At 42.8% G+C, this 12,079-nt stretch overlaps 1 protein-coding gene across 1 annotated transcript in view; it reads right to left on the bottom strand.

The window, feature by feature from the left end:
- The window catches only part of SNX21 (sorting nexin family member 21), a 36,376-nt gene that overhangs the window by 15,851 nt on the left and 8,446 nt on the right, over window positions 1-12,079 (bottom strand). The window contains exon 2 of the mRNA XM_040330244.1: window positions 1,844-2,027. Within this exon, the coding sequence (XP_040186178.1) occupies window positions 1,844-2,027 (184 nt within the window). The remainder of the gene's footprint in view (window positions 1-1,843; window positions 2,028-12,079) is intronic.

The following is a 12,079-nucleotide window of genomic DNA, read 5'->3' on the forward strand; positions in this document are numbered from 1 at the left end:
ACGTTTCCCAATCAAAATCAACAATGCAACCATCAGTCCCTCCCCTCACGCCAGGGTACTGGGTGTAATATTAGACCGACTTGTCATTTCAGCCTCAAGTCCAATCGTTGTCAAAAGTTTGTAGAATTCACCTTCGTAACATCTCTAAAATTCGCCCCTTTTTAACAAATGAAACCACCAAGCTCCTCGTTGACTCCCTTGTAATCTCTCGCCTTGACTATTGCAACTCCCTTCTCATTGGCCTGCCTCTCCATAGGCTTTCCCCTCTTCAGTCCATCATGAATGCTGCTGCCAGACTTATGCACCTTACCAACTGATCAGTGTCTGCCAACCTTCTCCTCCAATCCCTACACTGGCTCCCGATCACCCAGCGAATTAAATTCAAGATACTAACCACAACTTACAAAGCCATCCACAACTCTGCCCAGAGCTACATTACCAATCTTGTCTCCAAACATCACCCAAACAGTCCTCTCTGCTCTTCTCAAGACCTCCTACTGGCAAGCTCTTTTGTCTCCTCCCATGCTCGTTCTCCAGAGCCTTTCCCATCCTGTCGAACTCGTCACCTCAACCTGTCCAGCTATTCCCTACTCTTGCTACCTTCAGGCGATCCCTGAAAACTCATCTCTTCGGGGAAGCCGATCATGTCTCCAACTAATCTTTTACCACTTCCATCAGCTCATTCCCCAGTTACAACCTTTTGTACCACCTGCCCCACACTATTAGATTGTAAACTCTTCTGAGCAGGGCCCTCTTAATCTTCTTGTATTTTATTGTATTATAACTGTATTGTCTCCCTTTTATATTGTAAAGCGCTGCGTAAACTGTTGGCGCTACACAGTATATAAATCCTGTATAATAATAATAATAAGACTGTGGAAATTAAAGATTAATTCCTCGATTAATCGTACATTTTTTTGATCAATCAAAATTCTTTTGATCGGTACTAGTGGTGCAACGGATGGTAAATGATCTGTGGTCCGAACGGGTCACCATATGCGGATTGTCACACCCCGTGATCCAGAGCTCTGCTGCTGCCTCGGCCATAGGAAAGGCCGCGGCTTTGGTCTAGCTCCCGGAGCGGTGATCATCTTGGTCCACCCAGCGACGGCCTAGGTGAGCCTGGAGCGGTGCGCTGACGTCATCACCCGGCCTCAACTGCTCGTGTTCGGCCGGCTTGTCTGGTAAGACTAAGCAAGCACTAATCTTCCTATATAGTGGGGGAGATGTGGACCATATTACAGTGGGGGGGGGGGGGGAAGAGGTCTGTGGATATTACAGTGGGGGAGATGTCTGTGGATATTACAGTGGGGGAGATGTCTGTGGATATTACAGTGGGGGAGATGTCTGTGGATATTACAGTGGGGACTATATGGTGGTGATCCGAAAAATGTATGTGCGATATAATTAATCTAAATTAGTCGATAAAAAAAAAAAAAAAAAAACGATTACTTGAACATGAAAATTTTAATCAGTAACAGCCCTAAAATAATAAATAATAATAATAATAAAATGAGGAGCTTGATATGCATTTTCCATGTTTGTCAATTGCAACCCAACTGCTGAGTCAGGAAGGGTGTCCTAAACGGTTAAGAACATCCACATGACGGTAAGCTAGTTTTCCAGTTTTGCATGGTTAACACAAGCTGAAGCTCCACCATCACAGCAGAGGCAACAGAATGTACCAACATAACTATTTATATATTGACATTGCTTGAGGCCTTGAAGAAATGGGCACACCCTGAAAGCTTGGATGCTAGTGTAAATAAAAATGCATCACCGACAGTAGTATTTATGGAGCTGTAATTTGATATGACAATTTTCTTGTCCAGTAATTCAGTACCTGTTCCATCGCTCTCCTCAGAGGCCAGGCTGTCTTCACTCAAACTAAGGGTCCCACTCAGCCGTACTACCATGTCTGGATCATCCACCAACTCTGCAGTCTCTGGCGGTTCCTCAGGTGGTCCGGGGCCTCTTGGATCTTTAAGTGTGGAAGGACGGAGATGCTTAAGAAACTTGGATGCCATCTGGAATGAGATTTAAACATCTCAGTCTAGGCCGATTATAAAAAGATTCCTTAATGACAGACATAACAATTAAACTTTACATTTGAAAAGCTATACCTGTATAGAAAACTCTAAATACTTACCTCTTCCACTGCCCACAGTGCTGAACACAGTTTTGATGAAGAGTCCTGCTGAGGATTTTAAGAAACTGACACTTCCTGGAGTGTCAATCTTCTGTTCCACCTGCTGACTTCACTACCGTGTTCTGTAGAGAAATGTCAGTCAGTTGGAGGAAGCAGCAAGTCCTGCAGGGGAAACAGAAGATGGAGGTAGATAGTAGGGAGTTTATTACCCAAATTCAGAGACTGAAGTCAGGTTAAAAAAAAAAAAAAATTGATTTTAGGACCACTTCAACCTTGATTTTTGCCTTCCCTGGTTCATCAAAAACATGCTACTGAAATAAAAATAACACTCTTTACAATTTTCATACCTACACTATTGTAGACCCAGTTGTTTTACTGGGTCTCTGTGCTTCTCCAATGAATGCAGGCAGGATCATGACCGATGAGGGGCCAGCAGGGTGTTGTACATAGCTTCCTGAAAACATAGCAGCCTGCCTCCGTACTCAGCCCTCAAACCCTGGACGCAAGCAGCGAGCTTTGTCTTGGAAGGAGTTCTGCAAATATCAAAAATGTTTTGCTGGGTGGATCAGTCTGGAGGAGTGGGTGTTCCTAGGCAATATATAAATTTGAACAGGGGTGGGTCAGGGACACTTATGCCACGTACACACGGTCGGAATTTCCGATGGAAAAAGTCAGACGGAATTTTTTTCATTGGAAATTCCGACAGTGTGTATGCCCCATCGGACTTTTTCCATCGGAAATTCCGACGGACTAAAAGCCCGTACACACGGTCGGACTTTCGGCCAACAAACTTCAAAATCTGCAAGTTTTTAATTTTGTCCAATCGTGTGTACGCTCCATCGGACCAACTTTTTCGGGTTTCATCAGACAAAAAGTTCGGTCTGCAAACAGACAAACTTTGCGACAACAAAAGTCCGATGGTGCCTAGTCCGACCGTGTGTACAGCAAGCCATCGGACTTTCGTACAAAGTGCAAATACGCATGCTCAGAACCAATGTTAAAATCAACCAACAATAGCAGAAGTTACCCAAAGGGTGGCGGTAAAGAGCAGAAAAACCATGTGATGTTGGGAAAGTTTTAGAAAAGTTTTCAGAAAAGTCAGAGCGTGTGTATGCTATGGGTGTGATCGGACAACTCAATTCAGACAAAAATCCAAGGGAAAGTTTGTCGGATGTCCGACCATGTGTACGAGGCTTTAGAAAGAGAACATGTACTTTTTTTTTTTGACGGAAAACATTGGAAATTCTGTTCGTCTGTATGGAACTCTGACAGAGAAAAAAACATGCATGCTCAGAAACAATCCGTCGCATGCTCAGAAGCATTGAACTTAATTTTTCTAGGCTCGTCGTAGTGTTGTACGTCAACGCATTTTTGACGGTCGGAATTTGGTGTGTCCGTGTGTATGCAAGACAGCTTGAGCGGAATGCCGTCGGAAAAACCCATTGGAGTTTATTCCGACGGGAAATCCGACCGTGTGTACGGGGCATTAGCCTTGTGAGGAAAGTCAGGTGATGCTGGATGTTTTCCAGCCAGGAAATGAGGCTCTATTAAACTTGCAACTTCTAAAGCACGGACTTGAATGGCAAATGAGACCCTATCTGGCTTGAAAAAAATAAAAAAGTAAATGTATTCTCAACTCAGAAAAGTCTCTTGCATGGATCTCAGCCTCCTCCAAATTGTAATTGTTTATTTATTTGTTGCTGCCATTATCCTCTTATGGGGTTACTACCAGGTTTCCCCAAAAAAGTTAAATTTTTTTTTCATAGCTAAAATTAAACAACATTAGGGTTTATTTTCAGGGGATGTCTTATTTACGGTATGCAAAAAAGTTCCTGTCCCTTGTCTTTTCTCCCAGCCCCCCCATCAGCATTATGAAAATCTTGCAATCTCAAAAATAAACCCTATTTAAAATCCTTTGTAAAAGGATTATATAATGTCCAGTGTGTGTCTTTATGTAATATTGTGGAAAAATCCCTTATTTACAGCGTTGCTTACATGGCCTGCCGGTGTCTCCTTCCCTGCTTTGAGCATTGCAGAAGGAGGGGCCGAGATCCCCGCCGACATAAGTTCCGCTCCGAGCACTGCAGAGGGAGGGGCCGAGATCCCCGCCGACGTCAGTTCCACTACGAGCATTGCAGAGGGAGGGGCCGCCGACGTGAGATGAGGCGGAAAGCTCCAGCAGGTCACGTGAACGTCCAGCGGCACTGTAAATGAGGCATTTTCCACAATAATGCTACATAAAGACACACGCTGGACATTATATACTGTATTTATTGGCGTATAACACTCACATTTTTACCCTGAAAATGGAGGGTAAACTGCGCCTGCGTGTTATATGCAGGGGGCTGTGGAAAGTTTTTTACCCTGAAACTTCCCTCTTAAAGTTAGCGCTGATTACGTGATTTTACAAGGGCTTTAACTAGGGCTTATTTTTAGGGTAGTACTTATACTGCAGCCATCCTAGAAAATCACAATAGGTCTTATTTTCGGGGAGGAAACTGTACATTTGCTCTCCATGGCCCCACGGTATGTAGAATGTAGCTACACTCCGTTGCTCACTCCCAAGATAGACTATGAAGAATGGGATTTGTAGCATGCATAGAACAGTGCACATGACCGCAACTAATACTGCTGGTTCAAAACAGAAGTGGGGGGAAAAGGGGGATAGGAGCGGTTCAAGAGCTGTTACAAGGAGGCAGAAATAAGAAGGGGGAAGAGATTACAGGGCCATAAAAGTAGTGGATGTGTATTGAATATTTTTTGAAAAAGGGGATATATAGTTTAGTGCACTTTATTACCCCCCAAAAAATATAACATGCACGACTTCTCCCTAATGCAATGCATTTGTGTTGACATGTCCTATTGAAGAGAATGGATTCTCTTTCCCATGCATTGTTGCAAGACATGTTCAATGTGAATAAGACCATTTAGATTTGTAAATTCCCTTTAGTTTCTGCCTATAAACGTATGGCAATCACACAACTTTCTTTGACTAAAGCTGGCCATAGACAGACTGGTTAAAAAAAAAAAAAAAGGATTCTTATGTGCACAAACAAAGTGAATGGAGGATTCCCCACATGAGGTAATTGTATTCTGAAAGCAGGATGCAGAGCTTTCAAAATACACAGATCAGTGGTTGATCAACAAAGGCTTTCCAGCATGTCGCTTTGACAGAACCAACTTTCAATCATGGTATGTCCAGCTTAACAATAGTTGATTGTATTAACATTAGCTAAATTTAACCACCTCAGGTCCAGAAGGTTTTACCACCTTCATGACTAGGCCATTTTCTGACATTTAGCACTGTGATTTAACTGGTAATTACATGGTCATGCAATGCTGTACCCAAATGACATTAAGATCATTTTTTCCCCCCACATAAAACAAACTTTGTTTTGGTGGTACTTGATCAGCATTGGGTTTTATTTTATAAAAAAAAAAAAAATAGTAAAACATTTTGAAGGATCTGTCAGGGAGAGAGGAGAGCGATCTGTGTCTCTTGTACATAGGGACACAGCATCGGTCACCTCCCCCAGTCAGCCCCCTCCACACACAGTTAGAACACACCCAGGGAATACAGTTAACCCCTTCCCTGCCAGTCACATTTATACAGTAATTAGTGCATTTTTATAGCACTGATCGCTGTATAAATGTGAATGGTCCCAAAATTGTGTTTAAAGTCCCCGATATGTCCGCCGCAACATCGCAGGCCTGACAAAAAAAAAAAAAGAAAAAAAAAATTGCAGATCGCCGCCATTACTAGTAAAAAATAAAAAAAAATAATAAATCTATCCCCTATTTTGTAGGCGCTATAACTTTTGGGCAAACCAATCAATATACGCTTATTGCGATTTTTTTTAACAAAAATATGTAGAAGAATACGTTTTGGCTTAAACCAAGGAAAAAATATATATTTAAAAAAAAAAATTGGGATATTATTATAACAAAAAGTAAAACAAATTTTCTGTCTTTTTTGTATATAGCGCAAAAAATAAAAACCGCAGAGGTGATCAAATACCACCAAAACAAAGCTCTATTTGTGGGGGGGGGGGGGGGAGATAAAAATATAATTTGGGTACAGTGTTGTATGACCGCGCAATTGTCATTCAAAATGCGTCAGGGCTGAAAATTGGTCTGGACACGAAGGGGGTTTAAGTGCCCAGTAATGACGTGGTTAATATACCGTGTAGGAGGAGTTTTAAACTTAGGCTGGCCATACATTCTACATTTATTTTTTGTTCAAATAGCGTGTTTGGGGGGGGGGGGAACCTAACACACCCATGCGCCAGATTACCTCATCCACACCATTTGTGCGTGTAAAGGCAGGTGTCCCAATACTTTTGACATGCATATACACACACACACACACACACACACACTCAGATTCCCCCATCCATGCATCGATGTGGAAATCACTCCTACTGTGCCTTTGTATTCCAACAGTGGGAGCCTTCCCTGTCACCCAAATACACCGATCGGTGTGTTGCCAACTATAGCCAGTACCATCATACAGGAAAACACACACAAATATATATATATATATATATATATATATATATATATATATATATATATATATATATATATATATATATATATATATAAAAAAACACAGAAAGATCGACTTGTGTACAACCAGCCTGCCCATACTTGGATCTAAATTCATCCAGTCCAATTCACCCAATTTCCGATCTACGAATGTTTGCCCTTACTATACAGTATCTAAGTGCTGTAAGTCTGCACTCACCTTCTGCGGACGGCTTTGTGATCTTCAGTTCAGATACTGTACATCCAAAGCTCCCATAGAAATGTCAGACATGCATAACCAGAAATTATGGAAGCATACAAGAATTTATCCCGGCGTGTTTTTCTCCTATTCTTATGAATGCAGCTTTTTATGTGGCTGTGTGCCGTGCAAATCTTGACAAATACAATGCCTTCTTGTTCATTTATTTATTTAGATGTGGAGGCTGATTGTGTTCACTGGGACTGGAGAGCGGATGGGTCCACTGGCTAAACCTGAATCCCAGGAGCAGGTTTGTGCCACATCCAGGCCAACAATAACAAAAACCTCTAGCTACAGCAATAAAAAGACTGTGTATAGTATTCTATAAAAAGTTCCTACACATTATGACAACTTAGGAAGCATGTTTTAATGCAAGACGCGATTTCAAAAAGCACACTTTAACCGAGAGCATGAAGGCGGCCATTCCTGATCTCGCCTTCTAAAAATTTGAATTCTCTGGCTGATCCCGTGAACAGGTTTACACAGGGTTTGACAAATTTGCTTGGAATCTAGGAGCCAGCTAAAAAAGTTAGGAGCCAGAAAACGCGCCCTGTCCCGCCAAGCTCGCGCGCAGAAGCGAACACATACCTGAGTAGCGCCCGCATATGTAAACGGTATTCAAACCACACATGTGAGGTATCGCCGCGATCGGTAGAGCGAGAGCAATAATTCTAGTCCTAGACCTCCTCTAACTCAAAACATGCAACCTGTAGAATTTTTTTAAACGTTGCCTATGGAGATTTTAAAGGGTAAAAAGTTTGTCGGCATTCCACGAGCGGACGCAATTTTGAAGCGTGACATGTTGGGTATCAATTTACTCGGCGTAACATTATCTTTCACAATATAAAAAAAAAAAATTGGGATAACTTTACTGTTGTCTTATTTTTTTATTTAAAAAAGTGTATTTTTTCACAAAAAAAAGTGCGCTTGTAAGACCGCTGCACAAATACGGTGTGAAAGTATTGCAAAGATCGCAATTTTATTCTCTAGGGTGTGATATATATATATTATATATATATATATATAAATATGTTTGGGAGTTCTAATTAGAGGGAAGGAGATGGCAGTGAAAAAACACTTTAAGAACTGCAGTTTTACTTGTAATGCCAACGGCCACCACCAGATGGCACCAGGTCACAGAAGTAAGCTTGGGCCTTCACAAGGCTGCAAAGCCGCGGCCTCAATTACAGGCCGTCGTGGGCTCGCCGCGCGAGGTGGGGGTGTACGGAGACACAGGATCATGTGCCTCTATGCACCCCCACCTCCCCCGCTGCGCGATCGCGGCGGGCCCACAATGGCCGGTAACTGAGGCCATGGCTTTTAGCCTCAATTACCGGCAGGCGTGGGTGCCAGGTCACAATTTCTTGACGCAATTGCGACCAGGCGCCCAGATTTTGTCGAGCCCTGGGTTTACAGATTAGAAGTTCTGACATGCTCAGTAGGGATGAGACTTGGTGACTGAAAGACTTGGTGGACTGGAGCAGGGCCTGTCTATGGCCAAATGCTCATTTAATACACCCACCTTGGAGGCAGCATAGAAGGTGCTCCTACGTTGGTATTGGGTCCCTGCTCACATTGCCCATGCAAATCTATCCTATAGTGACCGCTGTTTCTGGGGTTGTGGCCATCGGGTGATGTACATATGTGTCCAAAGTCAGTGCCGCCCTCTACCAGGAAATTCTAGAGCATGTCATGCTTCCCTCTGCTGACCAGCTTTATGGAGATGCGGATTTTAGTTTCCGGCAAGACTTGGCACCTGCCCACACTGCCAAAAGTACCAATACCTGGTTTGGTGATCACGATATCACTGTACTTGATTGGCCAGCAAACTCGCCTGACCTAAACCCCATAGAGAACCTGTGGGGTATTGTCAAGAGGAAGATGAGACACCAGACCCAACCATGCAGATGAGCTGAAGGCCGCTCTCAAAGAAACCTGGGCTTCCAGAACAACTCAGCAGTGCCATAGGCCGATTGCCTCCATGCCACGCCGCATTGATGCAGTTTTTTTTTTTGGTCTTATGTAATATTATAGTTTTCTGAGATACTGAATTTGTGTTTTCACCAGCTGTAAGCCATATTTAAAGTTAAAAGTAATAAATGTTTGAAATATATTACCATGTGTAATGAATCTATAGGAGTTTCACTTTTTGAATTGAATTACTGAAATAAAAAAACTTGTTAATGATGATGATATTCTAATCTTTTGAGCTGCACCTGTATATGGTGGAAGGGTCCTAAGCTTATTGGCTTTTGGTTTCATGTATTTGGTCTCCTTTTTACGTTGTTTTCATCTGCCCATACCAAAAGAAGGCAAGTTTGCCTTATTACATTGATAAGTGAACAGGCCTGGAATTCTACAATGGAAGCTTGCCCGCTATCCATTTCTACCACCCAAAAAAACGATTGCCCAAGCCTGGAAAAAAACATCCGTCCCCTCTCAGGGGTTGAGAAATCGCATGACCACGTTGATGCTTAAAGGGTCACTAAAGGAAAAAAAAAGGTTGCCTAAAATTAATGTCTGCAAGGTAGATAGAATAGACAGAATAGTGTAATGATTCTGTTAAAAAAACGAGTAAATACCTATTAAATTCCTTCATCTATATCACCTCCGGCATTCTAGTTTCTGTTCTCTCATTCACTTCCTGGTTTGCGGTGTTCGTTCATGTAAGAACTACATTTCCCAGTATGCATTGCGGCACGCCCAGTAATTCACACCTCCTTGAAGTCTCTAACACGTAGAGAGCGTCCTGCCACACAGATGTAGTTCCCAGGAGGGGGCGAGCACGTTACTGACCACCGCAGTAAAGCCTCCCTTCACGGTGGTCAGTAAAATCAGACAAGCAGGAAGTGAACAGAACAGAGAAGAAATAGAGCAACTTCTGAGCAAAAACGAACAATGAGGAAGTGAAAAGAGGAATGTCTGCAGGTAAAGGATGCTTATCATGAAAAAAAATCCCTTTACAACCCCTTTAATGAACAGATGTCGAGCATCAACAACGACTCTTATGCCAAGTTTCTCAAAATTTGGGAACTATGGCTGTCATGACTTTCATACCCTCCCCCCTGACAGCTTGGCTCGCCTGTGAGGAATGGTCCCGATGCGGAACCCTTACCTTCTACCCATCTCTTTGCCTCTATCCTTATAGCCTCCCTTTCTTCCCAGACTCCGTTATCCCTTCTTTCTCCAACTCCCTATTCGGTAGGTGCGCAAGCTCCTTTTCTCTAGATTCACCCTTCTGCCCAACTGCCTTTGGCTCCCCCCTCCCTTTCCAGTTCAGTCTAGGCTGTATATTGCACCACCTTTTGGATATTGGTGGGCCCAGGGGATGCCCTGTAGTTGTGGGGAACCTCTTTGGGACCCCTTGGTCCTCATGAACACTTTCTATTTACTGATGTTGTGTTAGCCTTCCTTTACAACCTCAATGCTAACCTCTGCATGGGCGAAACTTTTGCATGTTAACCACTTGTTAACACACACACACACACACACACACACACACACAATATACACACACACGGGGAGGGGATTGAAACAAAAGTGCTGATACGATTTGGAATTTCGTATCTGCATGCTTTTTTTCAAGTCCGTGCCCCTGAAACCAAAATCAGCCAGACAGCTGGCATTTTCCAAGAGAAGACCGCAACGTGTGCCCTGCATTTCCCTCAGTATAACTTTCATTTTAGGTACATGTAACCTTTCCACTAAAGTCTCTTATGATACTTACCAAGTTAATGCAATTTAAACAAAGTGTTACTTTTTTAAACCACTTAAGACCCGGACCTTTAGGCAGCTAAAGGACCCAGACAGTTTTTGCGATTCGGCATTGCGTCGCTTTAACTGACAATTGCGGGGTCGTGCGACGTGGCTCCCAAACAAAATTGGCGTCCTTATCGGTTGGTTTGCGCAACATTTATAGCGTTTACAAAATAGGGCATAGTTTTATTGCATTTTCATTAATTATTATTTTTTTTACTACTAATGGCGGCGATCAGCTATTTTTTTTTGTGACTGCGACATTATGGCGGACACTTTGGACAATTTTGACAAATTTTTGGGACCATTGTCATTTTCACAGCAAAAAATGCATTTAAAATTGCATTGTTTACTTTGAAAATGACAATTGCAGTTTGGGAGTTAACCACAAGGGGGCGCTGAAGGTGTTATGTATGACCTCATCTGTGTTTCTAACTGTAGGGGGGTGTGGCTGTAGGTGTGACGTCATTGATTGTGATTCCCTATAAAAGTTAACACACGATCAATAACAGCGCCACAGTGAAGAACGGGGAAGCTGTGTTTACACACAGCTCTCCCCGTTCTTCAGCTCCGGGGACCGATCGCAGGACTCCAACGGCGATCGGGTCTGCGGGTCACGGAGCTTCGGACCGGGTCCGACAGTTTATTCCGACATAATCTGATCGTGTGTACAGGGCATAATAGGAATAAGCCATCCCGCCGAGCTTACGAAAGCACACGCAAGTAATTTTGTAGCAAAAAAAAAAAAAGATTTTAACTTGTAAACAACAAATCTCAAAAAGAAGCTCGGTCCTTAAAGGGGTTGTAAAAGGTAATTTTTTTCTTCCTTTACCTTAGTGCAGTTCTCCTTCACTTACCTCATCCTTCCATTTTGCTTTTAAATGTCCTTATTTCTTCTGAGAAATTCTCACTTCCTGTTCTTCTGTCTGTAACTCCACACAGTAATGCGAGGCTTTCTCCCTGGTGTGGAGTGTCGTGCTCGCCCCCTCCCTTGTACTACAGGAGAGTCAGGACACTCTCTACATTTCAGATCGAGAAAAGAGGCTAAGTGTTAGTGGGCGTCCTGACTCTCCTGTAGTCCAAGGGAGGGGGCGAGCACGACTCTCCACACCAGGGAGAAAGCCTTGCATTACTGTGTGGAGTTACAGACAGAAGAACAGGAAGTGAGGATTTCTCAGAAGAAATAAGGACATTTATAAGCAAAATGGAAGGATGAGGTAAGTGAAGGAGGACTGCACTAAGGTAAAGGAAGCTAATTAGGTGGGAAAAAGGCAAAAAAAAAAAAAAAAACAATTGTAGCTTTACAACCCCTTTAAGTGGTTAAAGGGAAAAAAAAAATCGTGCCTGGAATTTTCACCAAGGAAACCCTAAGAAATCAGTAAAGTTGT

Source organism: Rana temporaria, chromosome 12 (genome assembly GCF_905171775.1).
Source record: "Rana temporaria chromosome 12, aRanTem1.1, whole genome shotgun sequence".
NCBI classification, from domain to species: Eukaryota; Metazoa; Chordata; class Amphibia; order Anura; family Ranidae; genus Rana; species Rana temporaria.